This window comes from Phyllostomus discolor, chromosome 2 (assembly GCF_004126475.2).
Source record: "Phyllostomus discolor isolate MPI-MPIP mPhyDis1 chromosome 2, mPhyDis1.pri.v3, whole genome shotgun sequence".
NCBI lineage: Eukaryota > Metazoa > Chordata > Mammalia > Chiroptera > Phyllostomidae > Phyllostomus > Phyllostomus discolor.
The window spans coordinates 59,188,138-59,205,615 of record NC_040904.2 but is presented as its reverse complement, the minus strand read 5'-3'; the positions used below and the strand labels follow the sequence as shown (position 1 = coordinate 59,205,615).

The 17,478-nt window shown below is 38.3% G+C and overlaps 1 protein-coding gene and 1 pseudogene across 5 annotated transcripts in view; both read left to right on the top strand.

The window, feature by feature from the left end:
* Positions 1-314: 314 nt before the first annotated feature.
* On the top strand, positions 315-1,125 carry LOC118498256 (annotated as a pseudogene).
* A 5,073-nt stretch (positions 1,126-6,198) lies between these two features.
* The window catches only part of HLTF (helicase like transcription factor), a 63,399-nt gene continuing 52,119 nt past the window's right edge, over positions 6,199-17,478 (top strand). For 2 of the 5 annotated variants that reach the window (XM_036017900.1, XM_028504069.2), the window contains exons 1-2: positions 6,211-6,395; positions 7,772-7,982. In XM_036017900.1, coding sequence (XP_035873793.1) covers positions 6,376-6,395; positions 7,772-7,982 — 231 coding nt within the window. In that variant the 5' untranslated portion in view covers positions 6,211-6,375. Of the gene's footprint in view, positions 6,396-7,771; positions 7,983-17,478 lie in introns of all 5 variants that reach the window. The other 3 variants (XM_028504077.2, XM_028504086.2, XM_036017898.1) reach the window with 3 other exon arrangements.

The following is a 17,478-nucleotide window of genomic DNA, read 5'->3' as shown; positions in this document are numbered from 1 at the left end:
CCTTTTAAAAAATATTAGCTTCTGCTCTGACTAGTGTGGCTTAGTTGGTTGGGCATCATCCCCCAAAGTGAAATGTTGCTGGTTCAGTTCCATTTAGGGCACATGCCTGAGTTGTGGGTTCAGTCCCCAGTAAGGGTACGTACAAAAGGCAACTGATTAATGTTTCTCTCTCACATAGATGTTTCTCTCCCTCTCTTTCTCCCTTCCTTTCCTTCTCTCTAAAAATAAATAAACAAAATCTTTACAAAATTATATTAGCTTCTTTTCAGAAGAAATACTAAAAGGCAAGTGACTCCAGTGCTGCGAGAGGGCCCATGCATCCCCAGAGCCTCTGGAATGGGGGCTGCAGTGGATTCCATGGAGGATTTGGCATCAATATCCAGGGGTGAGGTCGTGGCCCAGGTTGAGGTCAGCACTGGGCCAGGCAAAGTTTGTGGAGACAAGGCTGAGGACAAGGAGTGGGTCCCCATCACCAAGCTGGGCCTCTGTTCAAGGAAATGAAGATCAGCTCCCTAGAGGAGATCTGTCTCTTCTCACTGACCATCAAGGAATCTGAGATCAATGACTTTCTTGGGGGCATTTCTCAAGGACAAGGTTTTGAAGATTATGCCCATGCAAAAGCAGACATGTGTTGGGTAGAGGACCTGGTTCAAGGCATTTGTTACCATTCGGGGTAACATGGTGATATGAGAGCTAATTGCTCAAAGGAAGTAGCCATTGTCATCCATGGGGCCAGTCATCCTGGCCAAGCTCTCTATTATCCCTCTGTGTGAGGCTACTGGGGGTACAAGATTGGCAAGACCCGCACCGCCCCTTGCAAGGTGACTGGCCACTGTGGCTCTGTGCTGGTGCGCCTCATTCCCCACCCCACGGGCACTGACATCATCTTAGCCCCTGTGCCCAAAAAGCTGCTGATGATGGCCAGGGGCTGCATTGCCACCCTGGGCAACTTTACCGAGGTCACCTTTGATGCCATCTTCAAGACCTACAGCTTGCATCTGTGACCTCTGGGAAGAGACCGTGTTCACCAAGTCTCCCTGTCAGGAACTCACTGACCATCTTGTAAAGACCCCCACTGGAATTTCTGTGCAGAGGACCCAGGCTCCAGCTGCAGCCACCACATAACTTTATACCAGAAAAACAAATTAATTAAACCTGTTAAAATAATAAAAAATAAATATTAAATTTATGGGTAAAAATATATGTCTTATCCTTTGAATTATCTTTCTTTTTCACAAATTCATGATGTAGCACGCTAATGATGTTTCCTAGTAAGCTCAATTTTCTGAATATTTACAGCCAGCTCTGTTGACTTTAGTATGTTAACATAGGTCATCAATGCTTTAAAGCTCATCTGGGGGTATGTTTTACCTTATTTCTCTTTGACCCAATACTTCACCAAAAAATATTAGGGAAATGAGAATTTTATTTATAAATATTACAAAATTAACCATTTAAACAGGTCATTAATATATTCTTACCCCCAAACTTCTACCTGTTTATGAACTTGAGTTTTTGATATTTTTAATTCTATTAGACCAAGAGATAAATTTCCTCTAAAACTCTATTTGAAAGCTTTTTTTTAAAAATTTGATAAATATGTTTCACATTTTTTCAGGTGTTTTTAACTTTCTAAAGCACTATTTGAAATGGCAACTTAAACCTTAATTTTAGGGCTAGCATAGGTATAGTTGTAGGATGCATTAGTTTGGTGAATTGTGATAATGACTAAAATTTGATTTGCTAATATAGCATAGTTTCCCACATGAAAAAAGTATTTTTGATAATATCAAAAGTGCATTTCGAGTTGAAGTTTTGACTTTTTACTTTTGTAGCCATATAGGAGGCAGAAAAATATTTACCAATCCTTGCATATTTATTAAAATAAAAAGAACTTTGGCCCTGGTCATGTCAAGAACCCTAAATAATTCTATGGCCCAGAGTGGCACTTTCCTGAAAGTGGGAAAATATCCTGGGCAGGGATCAATAGAGGGGGCAGATCTCAAGCAGGCCTAAGGCTTCAGCAACTCCCTTCTGCCTCGTAGGAGCACTTAGTGTGCCAAGGCCCGAAGCAGGAGGAAATGATTATCTCCTGGGAAAGGCCTGTGTAATCTGGAACACCACAGATTTCTCGGAGTGGGAGCTGGGCTCCAAGTGTCTCATGGTTCTTGATGAAACAGTTCAGTCTGTTTCAAGGACATGCACGTAGGGAAATGATTGGCTTTGGAAACAGTGTTATTCTGGAATGTAGGAATAAATAACCCTGCTGGTGATCACAAGGAAATGTTTCAATCAACTATACTTCTTGATAAGTGCTAGAGGACTCATTATATAGTAACCTTACTACAACAATAATAAGAGTGATAATAAGAGGATTTATTGATTGCTTACATCAAACCAGGCACTTAATAGTCATTATATTCAAGAAGAATTTTATTTGGCATTTATTTTACATTATTTCTTCTGCCCTATCAGTTGTGGCTGTACCCAGTAATCTGCTCTTGAATAAGTTGGGGTCCTGATTAAGTGTGAGAAAATTCAATTGTAAATAACTAACTCACAAAAGATTTTATTTTCTGTCATTTCCTTTGCCTTGTCTTCTTTGATTATTTTTTAAAATGGTTCTGAAATAATGTTATACCAATGTCGATTTCCTGATTTTGATGATTGCACTGTGATTATGGTGTTAAAATAAATAGGGTAAAAGATAAAGGAACTTTTGCATGATTTTAGCAACTTTTCTGAAGTCTAAAGTTAATTAAGAACAAAGGTGAAAAACTTCATAATTTCTTCACTACAAGTTATATATTTTATTATTTTCTTTTGGCAAAAATTATTGTATGTTCAATATAGAGAACATTTTCATACACACAAGCAAAAAGAAGAGAATGAAAATTCTTAATCTGGCCAACTAGAGGTATCTGCTATAAATACCTAGTTCTGAGTTATTGAGATGTATGTGATACACATCATGTATTAATTTCAATCAGTGATTCTGTTTGCAAAGATAGAACTTTATATTTCTCGAACTTAATTTGTCTTAAATCTTCAGTTTGCCTAATGGGAGGTAACAATATAGCCAATTTCAGGTACTTTAGTCCTTTTAAGATTTAAAGTCAATTAAATTTAGGTTTCAAATTGTCTTCTTTTTCTTACCCTTTAGAGGGCTTCAGTTCATCTTTGAGGCAATAGTCCTTGCTTCTGCTCACTAGAACCATGAACTATTGAAAGCCTCTAGCCTTCACAGTGCTGAAGACTCACTGGGGACTTTCTTAAGATTGAAAGGCAATCCTTGGATCCCTTAGCAGTCACTTCACTAGCCTTTACTCCTTTACTGCCCTGGCACATTTCTGGTCTCTGAGGCTCTCTATCTTAAGATTTGCAGAATTTTGAAGCAACTCTATGGAAAATGAGGCACAGCTTCCTTTTTTATGGGATCTCCAGAAACTTTGCTAGGCTATCGTCTCTCCTGTGTGGCTCTTGGCTCAAAGTCTTGGCATTCCAGGACCTTTCCCAAAGGTCCACTTAAGAGATTTACTCTGTGAAAATTCTCCTCCTCCATTTAGCTTTGTCTCTACCTCCTTTTGAATGAAGGAAACAGACTAGCTCTTACAGCATCACATATTCTTCCAGAATCTATTAGTTATGACATAAACTTGGAGGTTTTTTGGTATTGAAGGCAGACTTTTGGAAATTCAGATTCTCAAAGATTTTGCTTTTTTTTTTATTTGTTTTCCTTTTTTTGCTAAGGGCTTGAAAATTATGTTTGTTAACAAAGTATAAAAGAACATTTTTTGAGGCAACTGTGAACATATGATTATGAGCTAATTATTAGAAGACACCAATGATTTTATTTTGTTGGGTGTGAAAATGGCCTTATGATTACACACAAAAATGGTCATAATGTTTAGAGAAGTTAATGAAGGCCATTATAGGCAGTGTGGGTTGGGAAGTGGCAGGAATGGGAAGAAGGGCACAGATTACTAAAAGTCATACATACCATTCTTTGGTTTCATGTTCAAAGTATCAAACAGAGAAGTGACACGATTAATCTACATAAAATGGGGGAGGATGAGAAAGAGTGTTTGGGACTGGGAGGTGGGAGGCTAGAAGAATATTTTATTCCTTCTCCACTGTCAGCACCCACACTGAAACCCATCAGTAAACCCCATTGGTTCTATTAGTTTTATCACCTCCCCATTCCAACCCACCATTATCTCTTACCTGGACCCAATTGTTGCCTAATTATCAACTAAGCAGTCTTTCTGCTTTTATTCTTGTTCCCTATAATCCATTCTCCACAGAGCTGTGGAGACTGACTTTTTAAAAGCTTAATTCAGATTGTCGTTCTCCTGCTTAAAACACTCAATTGCTTTCTATTGCATTTAAAATGAAATACAAACTCTGCTATAGACCATACATTTGTACATAATCTGGCCATTATCTTCCTCACTGTCCTCTTGGTGCCACTTTCCTCTTTACACATCAGTCCCACACACATGTCACTCTATAATTCTCATTGTTCTTTTCAGTTACAGATGTTTATTTTTTAGAATACATTATCTAGTGTGATAGTTCTGCTGTAACATTTTAATAAAACTAGTACAAACTGCCCTTCATTTTAAAATAAAAAAGAATGATTAAGTGAAAAAGTAAGTTCAACAGCTAGATCTGAGATGTAAAATAGTGATGAGATGGACAAAAATTTGACTTTAAATTTTACTCCATTCAATCTGGATTCTTTTATGATAGGACAGTCATTACACATAGATCTCAGGTCTTGTATTTTCACACTTGGAATTTTATCTTTCAGTCTAATGAGCATGGCTTCCTTGCTAATTTTACACACAAAACATTTTCAATATGGGCATTTTCTGGCATATTTTTCAAGAACTTAGAATCAGGCACATCAAAAATTGAACTATATTGCCATTTACTTCACAATACTTCTAGAAGAAAGTAAAATAATTAAAATAATTAGAAATGTCATCGTCTTCGTCTTTCTTCTGTTTGATACAATGAAATAATAAATTGCTGCAGATTTGATTCCTCATTCTGTTCGTGGTTCATGTTTACGGATCATGATGGTTTAAGATGATGAACAAATGCCTCTTGAAAAAGTGCTTCATAGACCACCTCTCATACTCTGCTGAGGGAAGTGTAAAATGGATCATCACTCCGTGAAGGGCAAATGTCAATATTGATCACATTCGTAAATACATTTTCTTTTTGATCCTGCAACTCTCGACAGTTACTCCCAGCCCTAGCGCAGATCACTGCCGCCACCAGCTGCCACCCTTCGTGCTGCCACCCCCTCGTGCTGCCACTGCACCAGATAAAAGGCCTGCAGAATCAGGGCCACCAAGGCTCCGAGACCAGCCCTGCCAACCCAGGCAAAGCCAACAGTTCTGAGTCTCACACTCTCGCAGGGCGGCCGGAGCGCATCTCGGAGTGTCCCTGGCAGTTTTCCGAGGAAAACAAGCGTCCTCCGGTCTAGCCGGGGCAGCTTCGAGCCTCAGGAGAAGCTGCGCCCGCCACTGTCAGCGATCACCAAGTCAGTTGTACCGTCAACGCATTTTGTGGCTTTCCTCTACCAGAAATTTTTTTTTTTTTAAAAAAAGGGGGAGGGGGCACTCCAAAAGTCTAAATTTCAATGAAGCTCTTCTGAACTCAGTGTGTCTCATAGATTAGCCCGCAGTGTTTAAAATGAGTATTTTGAAGGCATATACACGGGGTTAACCACAGGAAAAGAAATTATCTCGCTGGTCTCTTCACCGCTAGTACATCGCGGAGCTTATTCTGCGGAAGACCCTATCACAGGTAACATCAGATGAGGAGAAAATTGAAGGCAGGATGAGGCGGGGTCTGAAGAATAAGGCTAAGGCTTCGGGCTTTGGGGAAAACAGTCGAAAAGAGAGTCGTTTCCCGTTTGAGGCAGGGAACCACACAGAAACTGGGGGCACAGGACTCTGGATTGGTGGGGGTGCAGGTCTTTCGCGCGCCTCCGCCTTCGGGGCGGGGAAGAACCCGGATGAAACCACCCCCGCAGTTGCGGCCCGGCCCATAGTCTTTGAATCTCTGTGCGGGGCGGAGTTGCCCTCCCTTCCATACTCTGATTGGTTCTTGGTTGGTTGCGATTGGGCGTTCCAGTGCCAGTCGCAAAGCGTCAGCGGTTTCTCAGATTGTTGCTAGGAGGAGACGGCAACGACGTCTAATTAGCCGCGCAGCGTCTTAGCTTGTGGTAGTGCGTTCTTCCTCCGGTGGTCGGAAAGTGCTGCCGGATTCTCAGCTGAGGGCCCTGGAAGGAGGCGTACACAGGCGGCTCGTAAACGATCCCTGGGGCCCAAGCGTTACCCTCGGCACCCACCTAGAGCTATGTCCTGGATGTTCAAGAGGTGAAGGGGGTGGAAGGGGTGTGGTGCAGGGGGATAACGGCCTGGGGTGTCCCCAAATGAACCTGACCTTCCCCGTTCCTTTTCGCTTTTCCCGTGCCATTTCTGCAGCATGTACTCGTTTTGCTGGTGGCTCATATATCTATGGTAGAAATAAATGTATATTCTTTGTTGGCGAGGGGAGGCACCTCAGGCGAATTTATTCCCAAGGCCTTGGAGAAATCTCTGTCAAGGGCTGTCGGAAGGGCCTGGGGCTCAAAGCTGCAGTCCTTAGCTGAGATCGCGACCTGTGCTTTATTCAGCAAAACACCATTAGATATTCACTGTGCATTAGGCATTGTGCTCGGAATACAAGGCTAAGTAAGTCAGCCCTTGACCCTAAGTAGCGCAGTTTATGTGCAAGCAGAAACATGCAAATATATATTTGCCGAGAAACCAAAGGAGGAATGTGCATCCTACAAGGGAAATGCGCAAGCGAGATACCTGTTTGTTCTTAAGGAGAAAGGATCGTTCTGGAAGCCCCCAGCGGACTTCCCTTTTTTCAATTTCCAAATTGGTTTACTTGCACCTTCCTGAAATAGTTATCCATAAGGTGATTGAGGTTACCCTTAAACAAACGGGAGTGGGAGGCTTTAGGTCAATCTCCCATGATATCATCGTTGGGATACCTGAATAAAATAAGGGTTCCGTTCGGAACGAATTGAAGTAATGGATGCTGGATATATTATCGGTAAAGATAAAACTTAACATATAAAAATAGTAATAGTTATATGTTTGCAGTCTCTTCTAGCTCAATCTCCATGGAAATTTTGGGATATAATTAGAGTTACAGATACCACTTTGCAATTTAAGTAGATGGTCACTGGAAAAGAGATTTATGATGTTTATTGGGGTTTTCATTTTTTAAATACAATTTTAAATGATTTTATGCATTTACTTTTAGAAAGGAGGGAAGAGGAGAGGGAGAGGAGCATCAATATGTTGTTCCTCTTGCGAGGCCCCTCCACCAGGGGGACCTGGTGTGCAACCCAAGTCTGTGCCCTGACTGGGAATCAAACCAGTGACGCTTTGGGTCGCATGCCAGCACTCAGTCCACTGAGCCTCACCAGCCCTGGGTGGAGTTGAGGTGGAGGGATTCATTTTGAATACTCTGTGGGCAGAAGAGGCATTACGGAATAATAAGGTTCCTCAAAACCTCCCCCACTCACTCCAATTCTACTTTAACTAGAATAAACACTCTCTTAATTTTATATAGCAGTTGCCACATCAGATTTGATTGGTTGAAATAAAGTGTGAGAAAACAATTGGCCTATAAATATGGTATGGTTTTTGAGAAATACTTGGCTAAATTTTCTTCCTTTTTATTTATTTATTTTTAGGGATCCTGTTTGGAAGTATTTGCAGACTGTTCAGTATGGCGGAGTCCATGGAAATTTTCCCCGCCTCTCATATCCAACTTTCTTTCCTCGTTTTGAATTCCATGATATTATCCCTCCAGATGATTTCCTAACTAGCGATGAAGAACTAGATTCAGTCTTATTTGGAACTTTGAGAGGTCATGTAGTTGGACTACGCTATTACACAGGAGTTGTGAGTATAACATTAGATTTTGAGTTAAAATATGTATTTATGGTATTGACCTAGAAAATAAGAATTAGAAGGTGATATATTCATTTAGGTTTTTTTTTTACTTTAAGTAATGAAATATATCTGGACAAGAGATAAATATCTAATGACTAATATTTTTTTACATTTATATCATACTTACAGTATAAAAAACACTTTTTCCTATATGGCTTCATTTGTTTGCTACAGTGACTCTCAGGTACATAGGGCATCTATTATCCCCTTTCTATAACTGAAGAACTGAAGTTCAAGAGGTTAAATGATTTGCCCAAAAAGCACAGATACTGTGCTATACATTTGCCAAATGACTTCCAAGTCAGTCCACTGCTTTCTCCCCTCTGCCCCTCAGCACATTTCTACACTTTAATATTTTTAATTTAGGAAGATCAGCTCCTACTAACTAGATAAAGGAATTGTCTGTTATTAGGTCCGTCATTCCTTTTGTAGTAAAACTCTTTGTCTCCCAGTTTTTCTTCCTGTATCTATCTTTATCTCTATTATCTGCAGTGTGTTTGTATGTGTGTGTGGTGTGTGTGTGTGAGAGAGAGTGTATGTGAGGGAGACACACAGAGGGAGAATGTATGACTTTCTCTGTTCAGTAGTTGCCTTTATTGTGGTTGTCTAGACTGTCTCTGTATTATCTGGATGATATACTTCTAGTTTTATTTTGAAAAGTTTTAAATGTGCATAAAAGTAAAATAATACAATAAACTCCATATACCTATGATTCACATTCAGCAGTTAGCAAGTTTTTTGCACATTTGCTGGATCCCTTTTTCTTTTTCATTTGTCCTTTTATAATAAAGATCCTAACTATATCACTTTATACTGATAAAATTAATAATAATTTTTATTATTATTTAATAACTAATCCATAATCAATTTTCTTGATATTTAAAATGTATTTTTATAGTTCATTTTTTCAAATCAGAATCAAAACAAAACTGATACATTATCTTTGGTTGTTATCCCCTTCACCTTTGTTTCATGTCATTGATTTGTTGAAGAAATTACATATGTTCTATGGAAAGTTCTAAATTTGTTAGTTTTAGTATTCCCCCATATATTTCTTATTTTGAAGTTTCTCAGATTTTTTTTTAGTTGAGATTCCTTAGGAGAGAATTGCATGATTTGGATTTGTCCATCTTTCATTCTCCCATATTTTATTTTTTTAAAGTATATTTTTATTGATTATGCTATTACACTTCTCAATTTTTTTCTCCCCTTTACACCCCTCTGCCCTGTACAACCCTCCTCCCCCTCCAGCATCCCCTTCCCCTTAGTTCATGTCCATGGGTTGTATATATAAGTTCTTTGGCTTCTCTATTTCCTATACTGTTCTTAACCTACCCCTGTCTATTTTATGCCTACCAATTATGCTTGTTATTCTCTTTACCATTACCCTGCCATGCTCCCCCTCCTCATTAATAACCCTGCATGTGATCTTCATTTCTGTGATTCTGTTCCTGTTCTAGTTGTTCACTTAGTTTTTGTTTTTTGTTTTTTAGGTTCAGTTGTTGATAGTTATATTGGAACTTCTAATATCACTTTGTGATTGGAAATGTGTTATCTAGGAGATTCCTTACGAAGGAACAATAGTTTCTGAGTTTTTGTGTGCTCATTATTGTGATGTTTACACTAGTGATGCGTGGCTGAATATAAAAAATCCTTGACCCAATCTTTCTCTCCATGATATCTTGATGTATAAAACGTTGTTGGTAAGAATTCTCATGCCAATATGGGGTTATTTTTTTTTCACATAAGTGAATTGAAATTTTTTGTCTGGCTAAGTAAAAGAAATTTTTTCTTACCTTGAAAGTCCAATAGTTTTATTAAGGTTGTATTTTAGTGCTGACTGTTTTATAACATTGTTTTCTTATATTTCAGAAAATTTTCTTTAATTATACTAGTTTTAAATGTTTGCCTTGTTTCAAAGCTTGTTTTTCTTCAGGGGCTCCATTCTAGTCTCTCTATATTATATCTTCTGTTTATACGTATAACATATGTTTATGCCTAATATTTCCTCAGAAATCCTTTTTATCATATTTTTTTCACTTTTCTGTTTTCATTATGTCCCTTACCATGGGACAGACCTTTTCATAAGGTCTGTTCAATTTTGTGTTCTTTGTACTTTAGTCTTTAATTCTGAGATTATTTTTCTTTTCTAACTTTTCTTAAATCTGTTGGCTTCTTATTTCATATTCACCAGTTCTCAGGCTTTCAATTAATCTCTGAGCTTTCCTATTTATGATTTGTGCTATTTTTTCCCAAAACTTGCATTATTTTGTAAATTACTTTAAACCATTGTAAAATGTTAGATTTGGTTGCTATTGATCTTAGAACAATCACTATTTTTTTATTTTAGAATAATTTCTTTGATACTGGTAAGTTAAAGATGTGGGCTGATTAAAAGTAATCATCACTTATTTTTTTATTTTTTAAAATGTGTATTATTTATTTTATAAGTAATACATGTTTGTTATTTTTAAATGGCTAAAATAAAATGCATTAAGTATTTATAAAGTCTAAGCCCTAGAACCATAACTTTTATTCCCCTTGTTTTGCCTTCCACACTTTACCCTGTGAACATACACTTGTAAATTGAAACCATATTTCTATAAACAAAAATGAGATCATGCTATGCCTATTACAGTGATCACCTTTTTTCTCAGTAAAATATTAATATCTTTTCACATCAGTACAAGTCTATATTGTATTTTTTATTTCCCTATTGATGAACATTTTGGAGTTGATCACTATGATGAAAAACTGTTGTAATAAAAATTGAGGTATTTATCTTTGCATACTTTTTTTAAAGATTTTATTTATTTATTTTTAGAGAGGGGGCAGGGAGGGAGAAAGAGAGGAAGAGAAACATCAATGTGTGGTTGCTTCTCACATACCTCCTACTGGGGACCTGGCCCGCAACCCAGGCACGTACACTGACTGGGAATCAAACTGGCAACCCTTTGATTCACAGGCCGGCACTCAGTCTACTGAGCCATAACCATCAGAGCTGCATACTTATTATTTTAAAACTTTTCTCAGTTTTGTTGAAACGTGATTTGCGTGTCATTTAAGTATTTAATCCCAAGAATTGCATTACATGTAAGTGTATGATTCCAAGTGTTTGACAAAGATATATGCCTGACAATCACCATCTCAGTCAAGATATCAATTGTTTCTATGCACCCTTAAAATTTTCTTGTATCCTGTTGAGGTTATTCCTTCCTGCCCCTGCCCCACCAGTCTGATTACTGTCACTAGATTAGTTTAGCTTGTTCTAGAGCTTTGTATACATTGAATCATACAGTATGTACTTTTTTGTTTGGCTTCAAATTCAACATAATTCAGATACTTCTTGATGCAATTTTGGCAATTCATATTTTTAAGAAAAACATTCACTTTGTTTAGATTTTCAAAGTTTCAGTCACAGAGTTGTACATTGTAATCATTTAACTTAAAAAGATTTTAACTGTGTTTATGGTTATATTCCTGTTTTCATTGTCTGTTATATATTTGTATTCTTTTTTATTGATTAGCTTTGATAGAGATTGATTTGTTTTATATTTTCAAGCTACCTCTGTTGGACTTTTTAAATTATTATTATCCTTTTTTATTGATATCTCTTTTTATATTCTATTATCCCATTTTACTTTATTTTTGGATTCTTGATGAACATTTAATGTTAGTATTATTCAGTAATAAAAGAACTTAATTTTTTTTATTTTTTTAAATATATTTTGTTGATTATACTATTATAGTTGTCCCTTTTTTTCTCTCTTATTCCCCTCTGCCCTGCACCATGTACCCCCTGCTCCCTCAGCATTCCCCTCTCTGCCCCAGCTTAGTTCATGTCCATGGGGCATAGATATAAGTTCTTTGGCTTCCTCATTTCCTATACTATTCTTAACCTCTCCCTGTCTATTTTGTACCTACCAATTATGCTTCTTCCTGTACCTTTTCGCACATTTTCCCTACTCCCACTCCCCACTGATAACCCTCCCTGTGATCTCCATTTCTGTGAATCTGTTCCTGTTCTAGTTGTTTGCTTAGTTTGTTTTTGTTTTAGGTCCAGTTGTTGATAGTTGTGAGTTTGCTGTCATTTTACTGCCCACAGTTTTGATCATTTTTTTTTCCTTAGATCTAAGTCCTTTTAACATTTTATTTAAAGAGCTCCCTTGGTGATGAAGAACTCCCTTTAACTTGACCTTTTCTGGGAAGCACTTTATCTGCCCTTCCATTCTAAATGATAGCTTTGCTGGATAGAGTAATCTTGGATGTGGATGTGGGTCCTTGCCTTTCAAGACTTTGAATACTTCTTTCCAGCCCCTTCTTGCCTGCAAGGTTTCTTTTGGAAAATCAGCTGGAAGCCTTTTGGACACTCCTTTGTAGGTAACTGTCTCCTTTTCTCTTGCTGCTTTTAAGATTCCCTCCTTACCTTTAATCTTGGGTAATGTAATTATGATGTGCTTTGGTGTGTGCTTCCTTGGGGCCAGTTTCTTTGGAACTCTCTGGGCTTCCTGGACTTCCTAGAAGTCTATTTTCTTCACAAGACTGGGGACATTTTCCTTCGTTATTTGTTGAAGGAAGTTTTCAATTTCTTGCTGTTGTTATTCTCTTTCTTTTCCTACTATAATTTGGATATTGGAATGTTTCAAGTTGTCTTAGAGGTTCCTATGTCTCTCTTCATTTTTTTTTTAATTCTTGTTTCTTCATTCTGTTCTGGTTGGGTGTTTATCTCTTCCTTTCATTCCAAATCATTGATTTGAGTCCTGGTTTCCTTCCTGTCACTGTTGGTTTCCTGAATACTTTGCTTTATTTCATTTTGGGTATCTTTCATTTGTTCTTTCAATTTCCAAACAAACTCAGACAGTTCTGTGAGCATTCTGATTACCAGGGCTTTGAACTCTCCATCAGATAGGTTGACTATCTCCTCATCGCTTAGCTCTCTTTCTGAAGTTTTGCTCTGTTCTTTCATTTGGGTCCAATTTTTTGACATGTCATACCTGTTAAGTTGTAAAAGGGTGGGCCTTAGGTATTCCCAGGGGCAGGGCAACCCCCTTGCTGCACTGTAACGCTGCCTGTGGGGAAGAGGCCAGACAGGGAACAATGTAGCTCGCCTGCTTAGCTCTAGCCCCCCTTTCCAATGAACTCTTGTGTGAGACTGGGAGTTTCTCCTACCGTGGCAACCCCACCATAGTCCACAGTTCCGTGTCTCAGTTTCCCATTCAGTTAGCCCTGTCCACACAGTCTGCCACCTCACCGCATCCAGCCCCACCTGTATTCTCCAGTGCCTCACCGCAAGTTCTCTCCATCCACCGCCTTACCAGTCTGGTTGTTCTGGTTGACTGTTTCTTTAATTCCTTGGTTGTTGGAGTTCCATGCAGTTTGATTTTCTGGCACTTCTGGTTGTTTATTGAGTTTAGATTGGTTGTTATCCTCCTTTTGGTTGTGCAAGAAAACAAAGGGTTTCTACCTACACCTCCACCTTTGCCAGAACCTCTAAAGACTTTAAAAGGGTCAAGCGATAAAGAGTTTAACTGTAAGTTCATAGAAAATAAATATTAAAAAGTTAAAAATGAGCAATGTCAGTATTAAAATAACAAAACTTAGGATATACAACCAATGCAGTATTTTCAAGATATTTAAACGCTTAGATTTGGAGTTCCAGCCAAGATGGAGGCATAGGTAGATCCACTTTGCCTCCTTGCACAATCAGCAGAAGGACAACAACAAATTTAAAAACAAAATCAACCAGAAATGCCAGAAATCGAACTGTATGGAAGTCCGACAACCAAGGAGTTAAAGAAGAAACATTCATCCAGACTGGTAGGAGGGGCAGAGATGGTCACCTGGGGCAGAGAGGACTTGCAGCAAGGTGGTGGCTGGAGGACCAGGCAAGCCCACATTTGTGTGTGGATAAACTGAGAGGAACAAATGGGGAATGAGAAGACCCTGTAACCCGGGGTTCCCATGTGGGGAAATAAAGCCTCAAACCTCGGGCTGTAAAAATCTGTGGGATTGAAGCAGGGGGAGAAACTCCCAGCCTCACAGGAGAGTTCACTGGAGAGACCCACAGGGTCCTAGAATGCACACAAGCCAATACACCCTGGAATCAGCACCAGAACAGCCCAAGTTGCTTGTGAGAAGTGGGGGAAGTGACTGAAAACTGGCAGAGAGCCCAGGAAGCTGCACTGTTCCCCTCCTCCTCTTTGTACCCCTCCTCCACATTTAGTGCCACAACACAGAGACCTGCGTTGCCTCGTCCTGGCTAATACCTAAGCCTCCACCCCTTAGAATGTAACAGGTGGACCAAGACAAAGAAATATGGCCCAAATGAAAGAACTGATCAAAACTCCAAAGACAGAACTAAGCAATGAAGACATAGCTAACCTATCAGGTGCAGAGTTCAAAACACTGGTAATCAGGATGCTAAAGAAATGGTTGAGTATGGTCACAAAATAGAGGAAGAAGTAAAGGCTATGCAAAGTGAAATTGAGAAAAATATACATGGATCCAACAGTGTAGGGAAGGAAACCGGGACTCACATAAACGATTCGGACCAGAAGGAAGAAATAAATATTCAAGCAGAGTAGAATGAAGAAACAAGAATTCCAAAAAATGAAGAGAGGCTTGGAATCTCTGGGACAACTTTAAATATTCCAATATCTGAATCATAAGGGTGCCAGAAGAAGAAGAGCAAGAACAAGAAATTGAAAACTAATTTGAAAAAAGAATGAAGGAGAACTTCCCCAATCTGGCAAAGGAAAGAGATTTTTAGAAGTTCAGGAAGCTCAGAGAGTCCCAAACAAGTTGGACCCAAGGAAGCACACACCAAAGCACATCATAATTACATTACCCAAGATTAAAGGTAAGGAGGGAATCTTAAAAGCAGCAAGAGAAAAGGAGACAGTTACCTACAAAGGAGTGTCCAAAAGGCTTCCAGCTGATTTTCCAAAAGAAACCTTGCAGGCAAGAAGGGGCTGGAAAGAAGTATTCAAAGTCTTGAAAGGCAAGGACCCACATCCACATCCAAGATTACTCTATCCAGCAAAGCTATCATTTAGAATGGAAGGGCAGATAAAGTGCTTCCCAGAAAAGGTCAAGTTAAAGGGAGTTCTTCATCACCAAGCCCTTTAAATGAAATGTTAAAAGGACTTATCTAAGACAAAGAAGATGATCAAACTCTGGGCAGTAATATGACAACAAACTCACAACTACCAACAACTGAACTTAAAACAAAAACAAACTAAGCAAACAACTAGAACAGGAACAGATTCACAGAAATGGAGATCACAGGGAGGGTTATCAGTGGGGAGTGGGAGTGGGGAAAAGGTGGGAAAAGGTACAGGGAAGAAGCATAATTGGTGGGTATAAAATAGATGGGGAGAGGTAAAAAATGGCATAGGAAACAGAACTGTTTCCTATATGTATAACCCATGGACATGAACTAACGAAAATGCTGGAGGGTTGGGGGGTGCAGGGCGGAGATGGGATAAAGGGGGAAAAATTGCAAAAAGTATAATAGCATAATCAATAAATACTTTAAAGAAGTCTTTATAATTATTTATGAAGTCTTTATAACTAAATTACTGCTTTTCTATTTTAAATATTTTAATTCTGTCTTAATTTTTTTTAAATCTTACTGTTTGGATAATGCTTTCTTTTTAAAAAATATTTATTTAAATATTTTATTGTTTATTCTATTAGAGTTGTTTCTACTTTTTTCCTCCTTACCCACCTCCACCCAGCCCCTCAACTTTCTCAGGCAATCTCCCTACCGTCATCTATGTCCATGGGTCATGCATATATGTTCTTCGGCTAATCCCTTTACCTTCTTTCATCTAGACCCACTCCACATCCCCCCAGCTGTCAGTCTGATCCATGTATCTATTTTGCTCATTAGTTTATTTTGTTCATTAGATTCCACATATAAATGAGATCATATGGTATTTGTCTTTCACTGACTGGCTTATTTCACTTAGCATAATAGTCTACAGGTCCATCCATGCTGTGGCAGAAGGTAAGAGTTCCTTGTTGTTTTTTTTTTTTTTTTTTACCACTGTGTCGTATTCCATTATGTAAATATAGCACAGATTTTTTATCCAGTCATCTACTGACAGGCATTTGGGCTGTTTTCCAGACTTTGGCTTATTGTTGCTAATAACTCTGCTATAAACATAGGGGTTTATGTATTCTTTTGAATAGGTATTTTGGGATTCTTAGGATATATTCCTAGAAGTAGAATCACTGGGTCAAAAGGCACTTCCATTTTGAATTTTCTGAGGAAATTCCATACTGTTTTCCTCAGTGGTTGCACCAGTCTGCATTCCTACTAACAGTGCTCTAGGGTTCCCCTTTCTCCACATGCTTGCTGGCATGTGTTGTTTATTGATTTATTGATGATATAGCCATTCTAGCAGGTGTGAGATGATATATCATTATGGTTTTAAGTTGCATTTCTCTGGTAATTAGTGATGTTAAGCATTTTTGTCATCAATGGGCCATCTGTATATCCTCCTTGGAGAAGTGTTCGTTCAGGTCCTTTGCCCATTTTTTGATTGTATTGTTTGTTTTCGTGGTGTTGAGCTGTATATGTTCTTTACATATTGTGGAAATTAAACTCTTATCAGATGTATCATTGGCACATGTTTTCCCATATGTGGGTTCCCTTTTCGTTTTGATGATGGTTCCTTTAGCTATACAGAAGCTTTTAAATTTGATGTAGTCACATTTGTGTATTTTCTGTTTGTTTACCTGAGTAATGTTTTTTATTTTTATGGTTCCCAACATTTTGGCTTGTGTTTATTCTGTTCTGAATTCTACTAGTATTAGCAATCCTTTGTACTAAAGGACACGTATAGAATTTTTATAAATTATAATGTGTTATAATAAATGACATCTAATTATGTTGCTTGGGATAAAATGCTCAAAAGTGTTTATTGTTTACTCTACTTTTGGGGGGATATATTTTCTAGGATTTGCATAATCTGGTTTAAAGACAATTGTACTATAGGCAGTGGCATAAGGAAGTTGGGCTGGGAGAGAAGAGCTGTATGCATCACAGAATATCTCCAAATGGCTACAGACAAGTACATAATAACCTAGTTGTTCAGGCTGTAGTGAATTGATAGATAGCTAGGGGAGATTTAAGGCAGCTTCTCCTGTGTCTTAAAAAAGTTGAAGTAATTTACATACCACAAAATGGATTATTTTAAAGTGTACAATTGAGTAGTTTTTAGATATTTACAGGATTATGGGACCATCCTCACTGTCCCAAAAGAACCCTGTACCCATTAGTAATGACTCTATTACTCCCTTCCCTCAGCTCCTGGCATCCACTAATTTATTTTCTGTTTCTATGGATTTGGCTATTCTAGAATCTTTCATATAAATGGAATCATATAATATGTGGCCCTTGGATCAGGCATTCATTCTTGCCTTCTTTTGCGTTAAA